The 21,796-nt window shown below is 40.4% G+C and overlaps 1 protein-coding gene across 1 annotated transcript; it reads left to right on the forward strand.

The window, feature by feature from the left end:
* Window positions 1-650: 650 nt before the first annotated feature.
* On the forward strand, window positions 651-21,576 carry STOX1 (storkhead box 1). The gene is made up of 4 exons (XM_010309722.2): window positions 651-733; window positions 15,712-15,862; window positions 17,788-20,107; window positions 21,184-21,576. Exons 2-4 carry the CDS (start codon window positions 15,730-15,732, stop codon window positions 21,221-21,223), a joined length of 2,493 nt encoding a protein of 830 aa, XP_010308024.2. The 5' UTR covers window positions 651-733; window positions 15,712-15,729; the 3' UTR covers window positions 21,224-21,576.
* Window positions 21,577-21,796: the final 220 nt, after the last annotated feature.

A 21,796-nucleotide genomic window follows, 5' to 3' on the forward strand; every position in this document is an offset into this window, starting at 1 on the left:
AGCCAGTGCCACTGAATTTATTTGCATTCATCTTGACTATTTCTTATCTCCTTCACTGCCTGCCTGCGTGATCCTGATGGTGAGATCCTCTCCGTTTTGCAGAGCTGCTGGCTGATTCATGTAGGGCAGCCTGAGCTGCCATCAGAGGCTTTATCAGCTGGAAGCACCAAACCACTCTCCCACAGCAGGTAACTCCTGCCTGTGGTATTTTGTGATTAGCGGTATCAGTGTAAATCCTGGCAGGCAAAAATCCTGCAGTCGGGCTGGCAGAAAAGCGAGGAGCAAGCAGGGCATCACCACCACAGCTTTCTCCAGAGAGACAGCCTCCCTGTCAGTACGGACACTGGGACAAACTGAGTTTCAGCTGCTGGCAGTCCGGTTTGAAGTCAAGTCAGTGGTGACCTGGTGAGTCATCACAATGTAGACATGGGCACTCAGTTTTTAGGAAAAATGTGATAGGAAGCAGGTGTGCCGGTTGGTTTCAGTGTTTTGTTGCGGGTAATGTTGTTTCCTGGAGGAGGCGACTGCATGTAATGTGTTCAGAGACTGATACTGCAATGAATGGGAAGGTGCATTCATAACTAGTGGAAGACTAAATTTGTTTCATTCATCATGGATGTTTTTAGACAAAGGATGATGTGTAGAAAGAAACACTGGGGCTGGATATTATGGATGGACTCAGCACAAAGATTTCTCTGAGAAAGAGCTACAGAACGTGCTGCCACCGGAGAAGGTAAAGGTGGAGGGCGCGCAGCACTGCGGGTGGGGTGATGGCTGCCTGGGAGGGAAGGCACTTTGCTACCTAATGCAGAAGTGATGCTCTGAAGTCAGCAGCTGCTTTTAGACTTAATTCCTCTGGAAATGTTGACCAAAACAAAACAAAGAACTACAAAGAGATCTGGTAAATCTTTTCTAAAAACGCGTAAATTGATGGAAGATCTAAGAAGAAATCAGGCTCAGACACATTCAGGTTGCTACCTTAAATATGTAATTACTCACATTAAAAATTCAATTATGAGAATTTTGCAGAAGATGACATATTGCAGCACTTTTTTCCCACCTTTCTTTTAAATGGAATTTATTAACTTTGATGGGATACACAGAGAACATGTTATCAGATCTAGCAGTAGTAACAATAACAAAACAACCTCAAGATAAATTTATCAGTATTTTTAAGTAGATTGTACTGGTGAGTATTTTGCCATCATTTCTGTTTGCTACGTGCAATTAGTTCATATTCAATTAATTGTGCTAGTGACTGCACTCTAATGAGGCCAGGCTGCAGAGATGGGCTTAGTCTATACATAAAAGTACAGCTGCTGGAACTATCAAGTGCCACAAAAAGTCTTCTGAAATGTTAGTGGTTGCGGAATACACCAGCCAGCATGATAACTGTTGTTCACAAGCAGAGCAGATTAAATTTCTGCCCCTGGTATTGACTGCTGCCTCACAGCTATTCATTTTTTACTTGAGGCATTGGTTTTGGTCAGTAAATCCCTTTACTGTTTGCAGTTCCGGGAGGGGGGGCATGCAGACTTTTGTATGCTGGGGTCATTAACCCTTGAGTCTGTTTTACCCTTGGTACTGCAGGGCTTGTGTTGGTTCGTCCTGTGGAGCATCCTGGAAGGCTGCTCTTTAGCAGGAGGAGACAATGCTGTGGCACTTCTTTAGTTCTTTTCTGTCTGGGTTTGACGTGGTTAATTAGTATCACTTTCTGTTGAAGATGATTATAGGAGATACCAAGTTCTAATTACTGTGTGTAATGCAGGTAAGCGACATGAGCAGTGTAGTCCTTGCTTCATGGCAGCTTAGATGTCTCCTTTAACCATTTGATGTGAACCGCTTGTGCTTTAACTTTCCCAAAACTAAAGGATAGGAAGCATCAGCAGTCAAACCAGGAACGCTACTAACAGAGACCAAGTAGAAGATGCTGAAGTGAAGACTGACTTACCTTCAACCACATATTAACTACTAGGTACCTGGTGAAATGCAAACAGGTCCCTTTTCAATTGGATTTCCAAAGGTTAGTAGGGGGTTTTATATCTGTCATTATTTTAAAAGTTTATTGTTATTTTTCCTTGAGTGTAGCTCTGTAATCCTCTCTGTCCAGGGATCAATTATAGTTTAAGATACAAGTACATTTTACCTCAGGCAGAACTGGATATAATTAGATCATAAAAGCTTTTTGTTGAAGCTAACTAGCAGTTCTTCAAGTAAAAGTGCAGTTTTGAATTCTTTCTTGAAGCAAGAAATTTGTCAACTTTTGGAAGACCTGAGGAATTCTTAATGTTCTGTTTCAAAATTTTTAACAGGAAAATTTCTGATGTCTAACCTGTGTTGTCCTTGGCCAGGTCAGACTCTTTATGCTTCTCTTAATAGTGGCTTTAGCTTAAATCACATAGATTTTTATTTTTTTTTCCTTATTTCTGGTATTTACCCTTCTTTCCCAACAATTTGTAGAGAATAGCCACTCCCTGTTGCAGCCCCATTTTCTGACTAGAAAATTGATCTCTTAATGCAGTCTCATTTCTCAGGCACTCTAGTAACTACTAAATTGATAACATCTGCTCCAGCATGAGTTCATCTTCCCTGATCATGAGTAGCCTGCTGACCTTTTAACTCTTAGCCAGATGAGGTATTACAAGGAAGAACAGTGTTACACTTACAGGTCTCCATCTAAAAAGCAGTAATATCTCTAGGTATGTTGGGAATGGTTCTCTCTTACTAATCTTTTACATCACTGGTGAATATTGATATATTACTTGCCAGTCTCCTGGGGGTGATTTAGAGAGAGAGTTCTTGACTCCTTTGTTTTCTACCTCCTTGCTTCCCAGTAACCTCTTTTCTGATGCATAGCATGGCTGGCTGAATCCAAATGTAAATTACTTTGGTAAATGAATTACATAATTTCCCCTATCATCATCTCTCTTGCTGCAGTAACACCCAAAGGGGTTTCTAACAAGTTATAGACTTCTCTCACACTTTATTTAATGAATGCCTTTGAAGAAGCTTCTTTGTGAATTTCACTTTTGCAGACATTTGTTGTTGATGCGATGTTTTCATGGTTTTTACTTCATTTTCTGAAAGCTTAACTGAAACCAATTTGCAATTTGAGTGTCTTTATTTAGGTAATTTTCTGGTTAAAATTGATCTATTCTGTGCCTTCTCTTCCATCAGTCATCATAATGACCTTTTTCTGCTCTGGAAGGCTTTTCTCCCATTTCTTATATATATATTTTGCTCTAGGAAAGCAAGTGACAAGTTAGACAACTAAAATGCAAGAGACAAAGGTGTCTTGGTTTTTGCTTTTTAAATTACTTGACAACATTTAAAAATGAAGCTGTTGGTATCACATTTACTGTCTTGATTCTACATAGAGAGAGGTTTGACTCCTTTTTTTAATCTACCTGCCCTCATGTTGTCCTTTGCAATCATGTGGAATCCAAGCCACTTGGGTTTTTCATGCTTCATGACTAATGGCTGCGATGTTGGGAAGCGAGCAATGTCCTAAGTGGTTCTTAGGAAACATTTCCTGCAGCACATAGCAATAGCAGTGTCTGCAAACTCCAGCAGTGTTTGGGGAATTTTAAGACATATCTAGGGGGCACCAGGTGTCAGTGATGGGAATCACTTGGCCTGCGGTCTCTTTATCCTTGGCCATGGTACATGAAAAGTGTTGAGACTGAATTTTCAGACTCATGAGAAAAATCAGCTAACTGTTTTGAGGGTGTTTTGGTTTTTTTTTTTCATTTTTAATCCACAACCACTTGTTTGCTGGACAGTAAGTGAGAAGCAAGGGGCGCTGCAGTGCTAATTTTGCCCAGTCACATTTCAGTGAAGAATCATACTAGGGTCCTGGCATGCTCCAGACCCTGTTGCATACTGGTTTTAAAGGCCTCAGCACTCAGAAGTCCTCCTCACTGCTGTATCTCAAGGAACTTTCCTGGCTATTGCTCATCATCCAAAGACACTGTGGTCCCACAGATCTGAGTTACTCTTTATATCAGCAGTTTAAATGGGGTTTCTTCTCGAGAAACATACTGGGGAGTTGGAAATCCTGACGTTAGGGAATAGACTACACCTTGACTGATGTCAGCCACTGGAAGACTAATCAAATCAAGGGAAAAGCCGTTCCCAAAAGCTTATAAAGAATCACAAACTGTCCTGTATTTATTCCCAGGTAAAATCCAAAATCTCTTTCTCTATCCCTCTGATGCAGAGCCCAGCTCTGGTTTGCATGGTACACCCAGGACTGGGTAGGACCTGTTATATTCTCCTCCTTGGGGGATGGAAGGGAAGAAGGGAAAATCACGGTAATTCCACCCTCTCCCTCAGAGGGTGAAGTAAGGGCTAGTTTAAAAAACCTTCTCCTCTTGATCTGATAACGGAGCAGTCTCTGTCGAAATGCTAACTTCCCTCTGTCGGACCATCTCCTGTGCTTAGATGAGTTCTTCAGTCAATTGTTAACCAAACGAGGGGCAAACTGCTCCCTCCCACCTTTCCTGTATAGCCACGGGGGATGCATGCAGGGCAGTGCTGGGAGAGGAGCAGGGGGCTCTCAACTGAGATTTATAGATACAATTGGAAATACTCAGTTTGAAGGCACTGACCTCCAGAGCCTTTGAAGAGAAGCTGAGGTGATCAGTCCAGGAAAATGCATTTCAGTAGCTGCTTGCTTGTTGTCCTTGGTCATAACCAGCTCGTTTTTGTCAGCCCAGCCTGCCTTCTCCCTTGACAGCAGCATTTTCCACGTGCCTGAACTGCCCGGCTCCCTTTTTGTGGTTCCTGTTGGTTAGAGGCAAACAACAGAAAATCGAAACATTTTTGCTCAGCCTTTAGGGGTTGAATTTGCTGACAGTTCAGCAACTCTGTTGCAGGGCTACAAACTATTCACCAGGAAAGCTAAGAAAGCCCTGTGCTCTCCAGTTAGACTGAGGCTGGGATTGGCATGCAGACTGTGACTTTTCTGTGGTCATGTAACCTGTTGATCACATCTATTAACGAGAGGTCTGCTTGTTGGGCTCTGCTGAGCCTTTAAGTCCCTACTATAGGCTGCAAATTTATCTCACTTGGAAAATATCCTACTGAAGAGTGACATTGGAAGGACAGTACGCTCTTCTGTGAAGTGTTAATTTTTATCCATTTTTGCTGGAGGCATTGACTGAACTGGAATGAGATCAGACAAGAAATTGTTTTGTGTTCCTGTTGTTTGTGCATTTGGTGGAGTAATCTGATAGGTCTAGCTCCTCACTTCTTTACCTTGGGTGAGTCTCTCCCAGAACTTAGGGAGAAGAGAAGCACTCAGAAAAGTAATTAAAAAATGGGTAGAGATGGTCTCTGAAGCTCCTTGATTTTTTTGGGGGGGGGAGGTTAATGCTAATTTGATATTTACACAGAATCCCATGATAGGAGAGGGGTGGAACTGTATCTCTTGAAAAAAAGGTTCAGCAATGTCTTGAGGAGTAAGGAGCAAAATTTGTTATATTTATGTGCTGTAATTACTTTCCAAAGTGGGAGGCAAGTTTAGGGAACTATATTTGTTTCTGTGTGATGACTCCCAAGTGTAACTTATTTAGTGACCTCTGCAGTGCTCACACATGGCTCTGCAGACATTGGTCACCTCATTGTGGAGGACCTCATATGTTGAGCCTCTCTGCATGTTTGTGCCAGCTTTCAGGAACAGTTTTGAAGTGCCACCTGTGGAATCAGTACACCTGGAGTCCATCTATAACTGCATACTTGAGTATTCTCTACTTCTTAGCAATTCTCAACATTGCTTAAAATGAGAGACTTTTTTTTTTTTTTTTCCTGAAATGGACCTGGCAAGCTTTTAGGACAGATTTATTTTAATTTGAATAATTTAAATTTGTTCACAGCAATTAACGTCAGTATCAGCATCGTTCTGCTGCTGATTCCTGTTTTGCCTACAAAAGGTCATGACTCTGGAGTGGACGTTGTTTGTCAGGCACTCTGCAGTTACACACAGGAACACACAAACTTAATGAGAGTGGCAGCTCAGCAAGAGGCTGGGGATGTGCTTCATGGGATTCCTTTCTTTTGGAGTCCCTTTCTTCCAGTGCCTTTCATCCCGCCTCACAAACAGGGACGTAGGTTTGCAAGTCAAAAGAGAATAATTTTGTACTTCAATGGTGCTGGTTTCTGTGAAGCGTAACTCACAGTATGTGGTCATACTTTGTATCGGACTGTTTAGGATTATTTAGAGTTCTGTTCCTTTTTATTTTTGTCAGGCCTGAAAAGAGTGGATGACCTAAAATGGTGCTTTATTTTGCACTGCTGTGTATAAGCTGCCACAACATGAAGAACAGTTTAATTGAGTTTTTAACTGTTTTAATCTGAAACATTACTTTTAAAGTTATTTTCAGTAAGGTATCTGATACAGAATTTATTAACATACATATTCTGTTGTAATTGGGTTTTCCCGGTTATCAATCACAGCTGTTCCAGTGGTGACTCTTTTGATATATTTTCAGGAGGAAAAAAGGAAGAAAATATTTATACTCCTTGAAGGACAACTTTTTACCTACCTTGCTATTATTTGCTTACTAATTTAACTCTCTCCATGTAATGGCTATGTAAACCTTACATTATTTCATAATGTTTAGCACCTAATTTTAGATGACATTCAGCCCTTACCACTGACTTCAGATGAGATTACACCCTTGCATGTTTCATGCATTTCCATATCAAATTCTTACTAAGGTATTAATTCTGTATTATAACAGCCTGATTGAACTCACAGCAGCAAGGCACAAGGTACTGTAACATTTTTCAAAATCCTGATGCATGTACTAGATCTGCTCAGATCAAATTACCTGAAAGGTGTAATCTGCAAAAGCGTTTGGGTGTGGAATTTTTTTCACTATCTCAGCTAGAAGTCTCTAGTCATGCTGTTTAACAAGTACCATTGAACAGGAGTCTATAATACTTTCATAATAAGCTCCATTCAGTTTAATTTACTCTGATTTCTTTCTAAAAATAACCTCTAACAAGATTAGTTGTGAAGAACTTGATATGTTTTGTGTATTTCGCAATGCTAAAGATTTTCAGCAGAACCAGCTCTTGCTTCTGTCTTCTGAGTGAGAAAACAAAATTCAAGAAAACAGGCTGAGCTGTGCTATCCTGTCTTTTGAATTCTTGCACCTTGAATCCTGAATGGCAGATCTTAAATGCCTCGATGCTCTGTTAGGATAAGAGTAATTTGAACACTGCTCTTTTTTTCTCTGTCTCAGTCAGAAAAGACAACAGTTTGTGTTAATGTAGTTTATGAAATAAATTGATTAATTAGCAGTGTTTCTGCTATGGTCATTGATACAGTTTCAAAATCAGACACTTCAAGGCTAGTTTTAGCTTTTCTTTACTGCCATCTTGCATTAGGACATATCCACTCCATCACTGGGGAGAGCACCAGCTCTAACAATGAGCCTGTACAGATGGAGTTCAGTTATGAAAAAAAAATTACAAAAACAGTAGCTATTTATTTGAAGGTTGAAGAGAAAACCAATAGTTTTACCATACAGACACTGTTTTGCATGGCCTCATTAACAGCATGATGTAAGTGTAACCTTTTTTCTTCAATTTGGTGTAACCCAAGAAAATTTCATAGCTAGGGCAGGTCAAAAGTGCCATTGCATTGGGTTATGGAAAGCAGGGTGGTCAAAGTGTGGGGTGAGAGTGGCTGTGGGAGGCACAGGTACCGGTGTCCAACTAAACTAGATGACTGGACTACTATTTTATTTCTGGGAGCATATCCTACCTCACACTCAAAGCAGGGTCAGCTATGGGGTCAGATCAGGTTGCTCAGGGCTTTACCTAGTCACATTTTGGGAATTCCCCAGGATTGGAGACTGCACAACCTCTCTGGGCAACATGCTCCACTGCTGCGCTGTCCTTAAAGGTAAAAAGGTTTTCCGTATAGCCAGTCTGAACCTCTCCTGTTCCAACTGACGCCTGTTGTCTTTCATCCTCCCACCGCATGCTGCTGTGCAGAGCCTGGCTCCATCTTCTCAGGGGGCTGCTGTCAGGCCCCCCCAAGCTATTTCTTCTCCAGGTTCAACAAGACCTGTTCCCTTAGACTTGGCTCATGGGGCAAGTATTCCAGCCCTGACCATCTTGGTGGCCCTCTGCTGAATTTGCCCATATTTATACATGTCTTTTCTATATTGGGGCCCAAAACTAGTCTTAGTATGCCAGACATGGTTTAACAAGCAGCAAGTAGAGGTGGATAATAATTTTCTTTCATCTGCTGGCTCTGCTCCTGTTAATATAGCCCAGGATGCTCTTGGCCTTTGTTGCTATGTGAGTAATATGAGCCTCCTCAATAATGAGCAGCCTTGTTAAAAGGCTTACTTTCATTCTATACCAAATGAAAATTGATTAGAAGTATCAGCAGAAAGAGATGAGTGGCTTTAGTCAGACAACTTTGCTTTTTGTTTCATACTTAGAGAGTTTTAGTGATCTTTTGATTATACAGTCCATGAGCTAAAAATTTGCAGAATGAAGGGTGATGTGCACAGAAGAAGCTGAGGTTGATGACAGCATGATTTTCTTTAACCTGATAAAATTGCTGTGGTACTTGCATGAGATTTTTCTTGCTATCTGTTGTGGATTTTTTTAAACATCACATTAGAAAAATGTAGGTATCTGCATTTCTAAAACAACATACATGCAGAGGCGCTCTGCCCATTCCTTACTGTGTTTTATAAAAACACTCCTGGGAGAATTGAAGTAAAGATATGCTAGTAGTGTGTATCATTAATGTGACTCACACAGTGCTATCAAACTGCTAACAAACAGAAAGCTCAATATGCGAAACCCAACAAACTGCCCTCATTAGTGAGAATACAGTGAAGCCCTTGGGAATAGTTAATATATGATGTGAAACATTTTTTCTTTTTTTCCCCTACTATGCTTTATCTTATACTGATGCATCAGCAGCAATCCATGTTCCATTCACTGGCAGTGCACAGCTTCTCCGTAAGCAGCCCGATTTGTACTGAAGCAGAAAGATTAATGTCAATGAAACAACTGAAACTGCTATTTGTTTAGCAAACTCTGTCTATTTTGAAAGCTGAAACACTGTTTATTTGAAAAACTGAAATAAACTGAACCTCTGTGAACTTTATTTTGTTTTTCTAAAAAAAAAAAAGCGAACTTTATTTTTTGTCTTGTAGCAATATATTTTTTTCCAGATACTATGGACACCTATATGCTGACTTTCCAAGGCTGAAAACTCCATTGAAATTATGAAATATTTTGCTTGTTCCCAATAAAATATTGCAGCAAAGCTAGCCTGTCATTCAGGTCACTTGCTTAGGTACTTCATGGACTGCATAATTTACTTTTTCCCCTGGAATCGTTCTACATTTTCAACATCCCGCAGGCACCCGCACATATCTTGTAATTTCCACTGGAGGCTTCACGTTGGTCTGTGAGATCCAACAACCCAGTATCTTCACAGTAAGGGTTCTGCTAAACTGGCTTTTGAAAAGACATCTACTGAGTTTTCTGTAATACAATGGAGGTGCTCAGTTGCTCTCTTTGTCTTTTATCACTTACTTTTGGCTGAAATTTAGATGAACTGAAACATGGAAAGGGTGTTTAATAGAGCCAAAGCCATGGAGAAAGGGCTAAGGTCCTCAAGTCCAAACTAGTGCTGGTTAATTTACACTGTCCAAACAACTCCTCTGAGATCTCCTGTGGTGGTAAAGATGCTGCTTTTCATTTCTAAACTGGTTTTTGATTTCTAAAATGTTTTTTGATTATTTTTTTTGTGGTTTTGGTTTTTGTGGGCCATAAATTCCAGCCCAATTAAAGGGTGCAGAAACTTACTTTCTAGCAAAGGGAACATCTTTAAAGTTGGATATCCATTTCAGGAGAATGGAAGGAAGAGTGGATGTGCACATCCATCTACATCACGAACTCCTCAGGCAGGTGTGGTTACCCATATACCATCAAAGCTTTTTTTCAGCTGAATGAAAAAAAAAACCTCCCTGCAGTGGGATATGCCCTGAAACAAGATCTGAGGGCTGCTTCGCTCCATCTCAGTGTGTGATAGTGACTACTGTGCTCACTGCAAGCCAGAGGCCTGGGTCTGAGGGAAGCTACAACTGCACCAAGTTCTCTGACAGTCTGACAGCTTCTTCTGCGGTGGGTGGGATTTGGCCAAGTGTTGCCTGGGAGTGAGTTGGACATAATAGCTATCATGTGTCCCCTGATTCATGGTTTGCTGGAAACCCTCTGCAGGGGGCTATGTTCTCTTTTGAATAGCTCTGTGGGTGCTGTTTCTCTGAAAGACTTGTGTGTGACTTTCTTTGGCTGGGGTAAATGTGAGCTGAACCCAGGGAGTGTGCAAAGAAGTGAATTTTGGTCCATTCTGGGGAGAGGAGACATGACCGTAGGCATATCTTACTCCCATGACTGTAGCTTTGTATTGTATACTTTTTGTGACTGCCTTTTGTGTGACAGCATATTTCTAGGCAAAGGAGTCAGCCCTGGGACTGGGACTATTGCAGCAGCTGGAGTTGACCTTTAGCTAAGTAAGCACAGGAATGCACAACTGCATAATGATGTTTTTATAGTAAGTCTTTCACTGTATAGGTAAGCACCTAATCAACAGCCAGTAAGGCTTTCTACTTTGAACAAAGCTTTTGACGTTAAAGAGCTATTTGGATGGTCTGAGATTTATTGCAGAAGAGAGGACAGGGCTGGGAGCAAGGAAAAGGCAGAGCTGTTTTAGTGGAGAAATGCCAGGGTTGCAAAGGAGCTTTTTTTTGGACCAGGCCAAGTGGAAAAGATGTGCTTGTGTCAAATTTCTGTAGCAGTGGATGCCGCCGCCACCACCTGCAGACAGTTGAAAGAGCCAGAGACATCGCCAGTGACTTTTTTTATTCCTGTTCTGTTGTTTGGCTCCATGGGCTAGTTGTTGACCGTTTTGCAACTTGCCTGGGACTGTTTCATTTTGTGTTATTTTTATATCTCTGCAATGAAGCTTTTGACTCAATCAAGATCATAATCTTTTATGACCAAGCTTGACACGGAATGCTGAAATGGTTACAAATGATCCTCCTTGCTATCAGCTGTGCTGGTTATGTTCAATGCCATGTGTGAATTGATTTGAAAGCTGGACAGCGGGAATGCCCCAAAGGCAGATGTGTTTATATTATGGTTTTGCTTATTGGCTATTTTGCCTGCTGTTGCACATGAAAGACAGATCTCCACTGGACAACTTTCCTGCTAGTCTTCAAGCAAGCAGAAGTGCTGTTTTCTTTAAACAGTCTATTTGAAGCTGCATGCTTGCTCATGTGTTCAGTCAGTACTTTTGGAGCCTGAAACTTGCTCCCGAGATGGTCTTGGAGCATTTAAGAGGACATATTGGTGGCCTCCATAAGTGTTGAAGGGGTTGATCTCTCTGAAGATCAGAGATAACACGTTTCAATGGCAAAAACTTTCATGCTGTGCTCAGCTTAAGGAAAACTGTACTACACTGAACATATTGGTGTCTGCTATGTAACTTGTTCCTGGGGGCTTGAACTAAGATTGCAGGAGAGAGCTCTTGCCTTTCTTCTTGAATACTGCTTTGTTTTCACCATACCTGCCTATGGGGTTTTTTTTTATTGCCGATGAAAGAAAACATGGCTGTGGGTTGCCATTAGCCCTAAGATTAGAGTAAGGGTTTAATGGCTCTTGGCTAGGAACCTCAGAAAGCATTTACAAGTCATATTTTTAAAAGTTCATGTCACTTACAATTGGGACTAGACTTTTGGTAGTTATTGAGAAGGCAGAAAAAGTGGTTGGGTTTTGGTTGGGGTTTTTGTTTGTTTGGTTGGTTTGGTTTTTTACAAGTTGCATGGCATCATCCTCTGTTTGTAAAAACCAGCAATTGAGTCCAAAAGGAGAACATTGCTTGCCTAATTGTCCTGACTTGGGAGTGTCTGTTCTTGAAGAAATCAGTAGGTATAGAAATCTGACATTTTGATATGTTTGTAGCTGCTTCTTTAATATCAGCTGAAGACCTGTCAGTGACCTTAACTGACACTTAATTGTTTTGTTTCTCCCTTTGAGAATTGTACAAAATAATCAACAGAAAGATATTGTGTGCTGTTCCTGCGAGCTTTTGTTTGTATCAGTAACAGATTAAACATGTTACAAGATTTGACAGTTTTAACGCAGTTGAACTACTTACTCTTTGCTTCAGTAAAAGGTTTCTGAAAAGAGGATCTAGTACACATTAGTTGTGCCAAAATAGTTTCCCCGTTGTATACTTAAAATTGAAAATGTTTTGATGATCTTAATTCTGTCTGTATAATCTATATAGAATTTTTAGGCTTTAATAAGGAAACATCTTGTAAAATCTTCATTAATGTTCAGAAAGCATTTTACTGCAGTTCCCAACTTTCTATGATGTTCTTATTAACTTTTTGTTCCTTAAAATTCTTCATCTTTAATTATAAAATATAATTTTTCCTATAAAACGTGTGCTCGAGTCTACAGAAAAGCAGAAGCCTTACAGTTCTAGCAGAACTGTACTTCCTCATGGCTTTCCTGGTGCACTTCTGCAAAAAGCCAAGTACATCAAACATACTAGGGCTCTCATGCAAAGAGGTGCAGGATGTGTGGGATCTTTTGAATGTTCAGCTTCATAGAGCATACAAAGCAATTCCAAGATAGATCTTTCCAGCTACAAAACAGAAAAGCCAATCTTCTATTTCCAAGTGCTGTATCTTCTCTGTCTCAACAGATGTAAGTGGAATCACACAAGGGAGTTTATTCTTGATTTGCATTTGGGTTTTTTTTCTGGAATTAATTTACTGTCAACCCTTTATTGTTATATAAATTGTTGACCGGAACTTTTAAGAAGTTGAACGCTATTGCAATAAAATGCCTCTCTGTTCACTTCCCCAGAATTAGCCTGGTTTTTACCCAGATAAAACTTGTCTTATATGTAATTTTTCTTAGAGCCAGAAGATACAGACATTCTGCAATTGTTAAACTACACAGTGAAAAATGGTAAAGCTCACATTACAGAGATGGAACAAAAAAAATCACTTTGTACTAGTCAAGAATACCCAGAGGCTTTTCTGTGCGCTGAGTTTGGTTATCCAATGCTTGTATTACAGATGACTTCCCTACATTGTGACTGGTATGTGCTCCAAAAGGCTTTTCTTAGGTTTCAGGTGTCCAGATAATGAGCAGAGTTTGAATAGACAGGTAGACCAAACTGAAGGATAGTAATACATGAGTACTGACAAGCTGCCTAGATGGGTGTTGGTAAACATGATTCTGTAAGAGCTACGGAGCATGAAACAGGAACTGTGTTGTATTTAAATGATCAAGAGGATTAGCCTGAGTTCCTTGACTGCTGACAGGTACCTTGCACATAGGCACAAGCAAGTCCTTCGTAAAAACTATGAAGAAACCAGGAAGATGATTCTCATCAGATGACTTAAGCAGAGTAGGGAAGGGGGCAGGGAATTCTGCCATCTCTTTTTGAGCTGTACAGGGACAGGTACTGAAGAGCTTTAATGGGCATGGCATTTTGGTGATTTTGTATCAGGCCTATGAGACATAGCTTGCACAAATTGTTAATAGTGCTCCCTGTGCAAATCTGAGGGATGCAGCTTTCATGTATATCCATCAAACTTGGGAGAACATCTGAAGTGCAATCGTAATGGTTATTTAGTTATGGAAAGTAAATCAACAAAGTTTTTAATAAGAAATTGAGAGACACTTGTAGGGTGCTGCCTGGGCCTCTTCCAGCATTGCTTATCAGTGTTGCCAATGATCTAATTCTTGCTTTCAGTATTTCAGATTTTATTTCAAAGTCGGGGGGAATGATATCTAATATTCATGTTGTTCTAGCATATGTGTACTCTGGTGCTATTGATCTGCAACAATCATTTTAGATAGACTTGCATTTGAACACTGTTTTAGTGGTGGGTTTTTTTCCTTCAGTATTAAGCTGGCTTTTGCTTAATGCTTTGTTTTAAATATTATTTTAAAAGGACCTTCCTTGGATGGAGACATGGGATTTGAGGCTGCGAGACAGATGCAGACAATGATAGCAAGATAATAATAATAAAGATAACAAATAAATGTTGATTACACTTAGTGTTTTACTCCTTTAGCAGTTTGGTGCTCTGTAGGAACAAATGGTCAAACTAGCAGCAGCGTGGTGTGCCTACAGCAGAGACTTGAGACAACAAACTATCCACAAGAGTTATTGCTGAATGATCTTTTCCCATACAAAATGAAAGTTTGCAATGGTTTCTGCACCTGCAAGGAGTATCCTAGCAACATCACTGAGGAAACTGTATGCCAGGACCTTTTTCTGAGTGCTTTTGTTGAACATAGCAGCAGTTGTAAAACAAAGGTCAAGAGCAATTTAAGCTCTTAAAAGTGCTGTTGCTTAGTTCATTTACTCACAGAAATGTTTGTGGTGTTGTTTTCTGCCTAAAGGATAAATATTGGATTACAGTCATCCAACAGACTAGCCAATTGAAGTTTAGTTGAACGTGAATATAATTTAGTCTAAGATGTCACTTGTTACTTGCGGGAAAATTACTGTTAGCATTTAACTCTTAGTTTTTGCCTTGTGAAGTAACCAGGAGTCCCTGCTGCCTTCTGCCTGCTCTGGCAGCTGAGGATACGCAGGGGTTATCTGTGCAACCCAGAACAGGGAAGCACAGAACACCGCCAGATAGTGGGAACAGACCATCGGTCTAATTAAAAAACGAAAAGAAGAAAGCTTTTTTTTTCATCTGAGAAAGTGTACGCGGTCATTGTCTTTACTGTATACACAGACCTCAGGTGAGTCCCTGCTTTGTGCTTTGTCATCAGCTTTTACGGGAAATATTTATTTCAGGTTTTCCTACATCACGTCAGAAGTACTTGCTGGGCTTGCTCCTACTGGCCCTCTTGTGAAGGGGAGAGGGCAGTGTTTATCTTTGTGGTCTGTGGATGGGGGAGTTGAGGTGAAGGACTAAGATCCTTTTCAGCCCCCCGGGCTGGGGCTGCAGAGTTACTGGAGGAGCTGAGCCATGCTCTTAGCCCCTCCGAGCTTCTGCTTTTGTCATGCAGAACAGGGACAAGGCTACTGTCTCTCACCAGGAGAGATGGTGATGTAGCCTAAAAAATGCATGCAGTTGTAATAAGTTTTTGCCCTCTGCCCAGTCTAGTAGATAATCTCTAGTTCTAGAGCCCAGTCTAAAAATGGAATTTTTACCATTTCTATTAAAATTCGTGTGCTAGACAAGGGACAGAGCCTGTTGCTAGTCTTCCCCCCCCCCCCCCGCATTCTTACTCAGTGAAAAGATTTTGTACTTGATAAAGGTAAACATCCAATCTCTTAGCTACTGAGAGAAATACAGGTTTCATATGTAAACAGTCATCTAAAAAGTCAGCAGACATCAGAGGTAATTCTCTCTCAGCTCCCTGTTTATTAAACTAAATGATGGTTTAAGATGGAACTTAATCCCAAATAAACTAACGTACTTAAGGTAACCTTCATTACAAAGGCACTTGACAAATGCTAGAGCCATTTCCCTTCTCTGAGAAGTATTTCTGAGTAATTTGCCAAAGAAAGTAAGGCAACACAAACAATTTTCAGTGAAAAATCTGTCACAGCTAATAGAAAAAATGTAACATTATTCCTTTTTTTTTTTTCCCCCCACCCCCCTTCCTTCTGGACTTCAGGTGGTGAAACCTGTTTTCATGAATCCTCTCTCGCAGTCACACTTCATTTCTCTGTCAGAAAGAATATGCCATACTGTATCAGACATGAATGCAGATCATGTGATGGTCACACAGGAAACTTTAATGGAGCGGTTAGTGAAAAATTATCCAGGTAATGTGTTTGTTTCTCCCGCCTTTTAAAAGTGATTGTATCATCAAGCTTGAGTTTCTGATACTGGGCAAGCGATCACTGAATGTTTACAAACAAAGCTGGCAATATGAAAGAATATAAATTAGCAGGCAACTGGTAGAATACATGTATGTGCATACTATCCTCAGCGATCTGTGTCACTAACATTGTTTTGAATATAATCCTTTTTACAGATTTTAATGAATCTTCTTTGAGGATAAGAGAGGGAACTGAGTGCAGTGTTGAGAGTATGCCCCTTCTAGAGGGTGGGAAAGCATAGATGAGGTATTTAGGTGCCAGATATGGAACAGCATAAAATAGACTGTGTGTCAGATCACAAAGACTTTGAGTCTTCCTTTATGAGACAGCAACACAGCTGACTCTGATGGCAAAGGGACTGGGTAGGAGTCTACCTCTGGTGTTTGCTATCAAAAAATATAACTGACTCAAATTCAGATTTGTTGGTCAAATTCCAGCCCCTTCCTTCCTGAAAGCAAATTACTTACACTAAATGAGCTTTATTCCCTCTTTTCTGATGAGGTAGCAGCAACTTCCCTTAAATGCTGCATTTTCTTTTAATCTGAAAAATGTTCAATTTCCCTTAGATCTGCAATATTGAAGTGAGCATGTGTGTGCACGTGTGAAACTTTGTAAAGGCTCATTATTGCCCTCTGCAGGAGATTGCTTGGTTTGTTACTGAGCTTCCTCTTTTGTGTCTTCATAATATCATAGCTCTGCAAATATTACCAGTCGATCTCGTAGGCAGTTTCACTAGCGGGAAAATTTGTAATGCAACCCCATAAACTGGCCCAGAACCCTGCCAAGAATGTGGTGTAGTCCATTTTTAGGTCAGCCAGAAGTAGCACTTGCAAAGCCTGTAGGGAGAGAGTATATTTCTCGCTATTTTTTCACCTTGCTCAAAGTTTTCATTCTTGTGGGTAGGAAATCAGCAGAAACCTAGAGCAGTAGATCAGATGTTGCTAGACTAATGACCCTGGGACTGTGACACCTGAGGGCAAACTGGCAGCTGAGACCAGTCTCAGTGAGGTAAACTTAGGTAGCAATTGTCATCTGACAAAATTATACCAGAAGCTTTAGAAAAGGTGATAAAAGCCGCTGTTAAATAACCTGACAAGAAAGAAATGCTTTCAACAACACATTGTTTGGTTTGTACCCGGCAGAAGGGCTCTCCTAGGAATATCATATCCTGACAGACACAAAGAGCACACCCTTGCTTATTTGAAGGAGAACATCCTAAGCTCCATCACAGCAGTGCTGCAGTGACAACCAGAAATGCAGCTCACCTTTACCTTCTTCCTCAGGGGTGACCTTGCCTCATCAGCGAGGAATGGTCTTGGCAGAGTTAAAAAGGGTTTTACTGATCTGTAAGACACCGGTGGGATTGCACCTAGCAGAGCCCTCGGCTGGACGATGTTTCTGTGCTGCCCTCACCCGGCTGGCCCAGGAGGCCTCGCTCTGAGCCAGGGCTGCAGCCTGTGCGGAGTCCAAGATTTGAGGCTGCCCTCCACGTGTGGTCACCGCTGCAGAGTGGGGCTGTCCCTGTTGTGCAGGGAGCCCAATGCTGTGGGTGGGGACAGCTGGGTGCAACAATAATTTCTGGCCCCTGAAGCTCAGCAGAGTAGTGACGTATTAAAAAAAAATTTAAAAAAAATCCTGCCTTTTGGCTGGTGACACTGGACACTTTCATGTTGAAATTGAGTATGCCCTACTCAAACTTCAGTTGCCAGGTCAGTTTCAAACTTCTTTTGGAATCTTGCGAACTAAATATATTGGGTATTTAATTTTCAGTTGCTTCCAGATCTGTTGTATGTAAGTTATTTTTTGGCCAGCTCCCATCTTATTTGAAAACGTATTTCTGATTTGAAATATCTGTATCTTTGTTGTAGGCATTGCAGTTCCCTCCCACAATATCTTATATAATATCCTTGGCACTTTAATTAAAGAAAGAAAAATCTATCATACGGGAGAAGGATACTTCATTGTGACTCCCAACACGTACTTTATTACAAATGATGCCACAGAAGCCAATAGAAGGGTCCTGTTGGAGGACAGTTGTTGTTGTTCATCATCTTCCATCATTTACCTGGTCAACGTTGACCACTGTGCAGACCTAGTGAAAGAAAACATTCCTACGGTATCCCGTTACAGATCCTGCCATCATTTCCCTGACCAGAATATGCTCTGTGAACAAAGACATTGGCAGCTAATGAACCACGAACATTATGGAGGAGGTAAGAAAGGCTGCAGTGAATTGAAGCCTTCAATTCAAACTCAAAGGATCTCCACATCTGCTGAAAACCATTCCTGGGACACCATCAAATACCTGACATCTGTGAAAGAGAAACTGAAATGCAAAAGGTTTGGCCTTGGCCTTTTCTGGAGAAGTGCTTCTAAAAAAGAAAAACGTAAGGATGAGTACTCCACTTTTTCAGCCCAGTTTCCTCCCAAGGAGTGGCCAGTGAGGGATGAAGATGACTTAGATAATATTCCACGTGATATTGAGCATGAAATCATCAAGCGTATTAACCCTACTCTTACAGTTGATAATTTGATTAAGCACACAATATTAATGCAGAAGTTTGAGGAGCAGAAGAAATATATCAGCAAGGGTACCTCGGCTGAAGTGTCAACAGTCAGGCAAAACCATCTTTCAAAGGACTGTGTTCAAAAGACACAAAGTAAAACAGCAAAATGCACCAGCAAAACCAAATCAATCAAAGAGAAGCAGATTAGCTTAAGCAACAGGAAATCTCATGTACATGAGCTTACATCCCAAAATGAGAAACCGGAAGAGAACCTTTCACTGCCTCTCAGAAACCAACAGCCACTTGATGTAGCAGTGGAAACCCTTGTCATACGTAAAAAACAAATTACAAACCCTTTTCAGGGTCTGTCATGGAGACGCAATTTTTATGTGAAAGGGTACAAAGGTACTATTAACAGTCAGCTGAAGTCCAGGACTCGAAAGCAAGAAAGAGCTTTACAAAGGCCACGGTCCTTGGACTCCTCAAAAACCTTTGAATATGAAACTGAACAGCTGGCTGCTGAAACACAGGCTGACAAAGTTAAGCGAAACAAGCCAGTCCATGCTAATAGGTCTTCTCTCCATCTAAAGAAAGGTAGTTTAAGTGAAAACTTCAGTTATCCGCATGGCAGTACTTCGCAAATAGATAGTAAATACAAGTACTTTCTGGAGAATGATATTTCTGAAGAAAACATCTACAGAAGAACAGTAAAAAAATATCCTGGGGATATTAAAAAATACCCTCACTCCTACACTGATAATGGTGTGTGCAAAGAAGATGCAAAATTTTCATTAAATCTGAAGGATAAGTATTGCAGGTGCAAAGCTGACACTGTATGTGAGTTGTTAGATCAAACAGCAAATGAATTTCAAAATGTCTGTCTTTCAAATTATACAGCCAATGTTAACTTGGTAAAAAATAAAGGTGTGAAATACAGACAAAAGACTGATAAAAAGAGTGAACTTATATTTAAATATGACTGTACCAGCCATCCCGGATCAATGAAGCTGGAATGTGAAGTATTTACTGAGAACTGCCATCTTCTGTACCAAAAAGCACATGATGGTGACACCTGTAGCTTGTTACATCTGGATGACAGTTTTGAAGACAGTGCACCACCTCACCTGCCTCCTGGCCATGCTTTTTCAGATACAAGAGACTGGAGTAAAGCTGTGCAAAACCTGGGGACAGCTATGTCTCTAAAAAACTGTAAGGTTAATACTTACCCCGCCCAGTACAACACACCTGTAAATAAACATGACTCTGGAGAGGACGGACATAAGGAAAATGCTAGTTTTGAAGAATCAATAGATGGCTCAAAAGAGCACCCAAAAACAGATTTCACAGAAGAAAGTTGTTTGTGCAGTCTGGTTCTTCCAATAGTTCACAGAAAGGAAGAAGAAACTGGCCTTACTGAATGCGCGAAGGCTTCAGCTGTAGCAGATATCTGCCATGCTAATAAGGCTGACTCAGATGCTGACGCTTTGCAGAACTTCACCTATGAGATGGGTGAAGTAGTGGCATGCTGTGCTTTGGGCTCTCAGGCCAAAGAAATGAGAAACCCTTCGGGAAAAAAAGATCTGTTTTTCAAGAATGCATGTACTGTGATATCAGGACAGAAACACTCGGAAGGGACAGAAAACCACAGCATTACAGGAGACAGTGGAATTGAATCCCCGAGGTAAGCAAACACAGGTAACTATGTTAGATGTTTTATCTTCAAATTAACTATCAGATTTACTGAAGTGTTGCTGTAAGTCATAGCCCCTTTTCCCCAACAACAAAATTCTTATTATCTTTAAAAACTTCGGTGTTATGTCCCAGAACTAGTCAAACTATATAGTTCTACCATGTCTTTTTACATGAACATTCCCCCTAAATCAGCTATGCAAATGCTGCTGTTTATATTTTGCATTTGTTTTCATAAGGCAAGAAAACAGTAAGAGCTCTGCCTTGCAGATGGAGATGGCCAAGTGCAGAAATGTTAAGAAACATGGTGATTGATAAACTCCTGTTAGCAGGCAGGTTCAGCTCACATTGATCTTGCCATATGACATTACAGATAATGTCACAGTTTCCCCAGTTGTAGACAAAGAAGTGCTTTATAGAGGTGTTCAATCAAAATTTAAAGTACAAAATACCATCTGACTTGCTCATAATAGACAGGAAAATGTCTACATCACTTGAGCTAGAAGCTTCTGCTTCCTTTCATAGGGTACCTTTTGCCTGTAACTATACTTGAAAAATCACTTAAAACCAAATTGGTATGAAATATTTTTTTTACACAGTCGCATGTGGAGAAGACCTACAAAACTGTTAACTAAATTGGCAAGAACATAAGTTAAAATGCTCTGAGGGAAAAATCATATCCATTTTTTAACAGCATCACATATTCTTAAGATCTTAATTACACTTAAATACCAGTCATTTAAACCATTTGAATTCTCAATAGATGTGTAGTGTTACCTTGAGAAGTCAGTGCATGAAGGAACAAATAATATACTATAGTTTTTAAGGAAATTCTGCTGATTCTTTTTTTCCCCTTAAGTAGCTTTTGGTTGTGCACCTTTCAAGCCCACTTCTAGTGTATTACTTGGACATGAACATTTGAAATCTGTTGGATGCTCTTTAGCAAAATATATCTCAAAGGGTCATTTTGATTGTTTGCATTGATGCCATCTGTGGTACCAGAAGCCAAGCCAACTCAGTTCATTATTAGAATGTGAAGTCTGATGTCTAATAATTCTATTATTTTAGATGGACTGAAAAGAAGGTGAAGCTTCCTGCCAAATTCTGAAAGCATAAATACTAATGCAAAGAGGACAACATGCAAAGACAATTGCAACAAAATTCCTTGCTTCAGCTAACTCTGGTCGTGAATATTTGATCTTTTTAATGAGCTTTGTAAACTTTCCCTTTGTAACAACGCAACCACGTGATCAGTCACATCTGTGAGGCTGCCTCTACATCAAAGTTGTTAGTTGAAAGTTTTGACTGTAGTATTTAGAGAGCTAATATATATTTCTGTTGCTCTCATAAACATTTAATTAGTTTTTGCATCCCTGTGATAATAAAAATGAGAACTGATATACTTCATTCAGATCACACCATTAACCTGGAAAGGGTATGTGTTACTAATAAAAACTGTATCAGTTGGACAGCACTGTTTTACACTGTAATTCTTGAAAGTGTTTCCTACTTGTGCCACAGAAATAACAGCACCCTCCATCTCCCCTGTCAGAAACCAAACAGACCAGATTGGCACGCACCTACAAAAAACTCCTTGAATCTTGAGGTTCTCTCACTGTGTCCTGAAGAAATCTCAGCTGTCCTCCTGAATCTACGTGGTGTGTTTATATCTGGCAAGCAG

Source organism: Balearica regulorum, chromosome 7 (assembly GCF_011004875.1).
Source record: "Balearica regulorum gibbericeps isolate bBalReg1 chromosome 7, bBalReg1.pri, whole genome shotgun sequence".
In the NCBI taxonomy this organism is placed as follows: Eukaryota; Metazoa; Chordata; class Aves; order Gruiformes; family Gruidae; genus Balearica; species Balearica regulorum.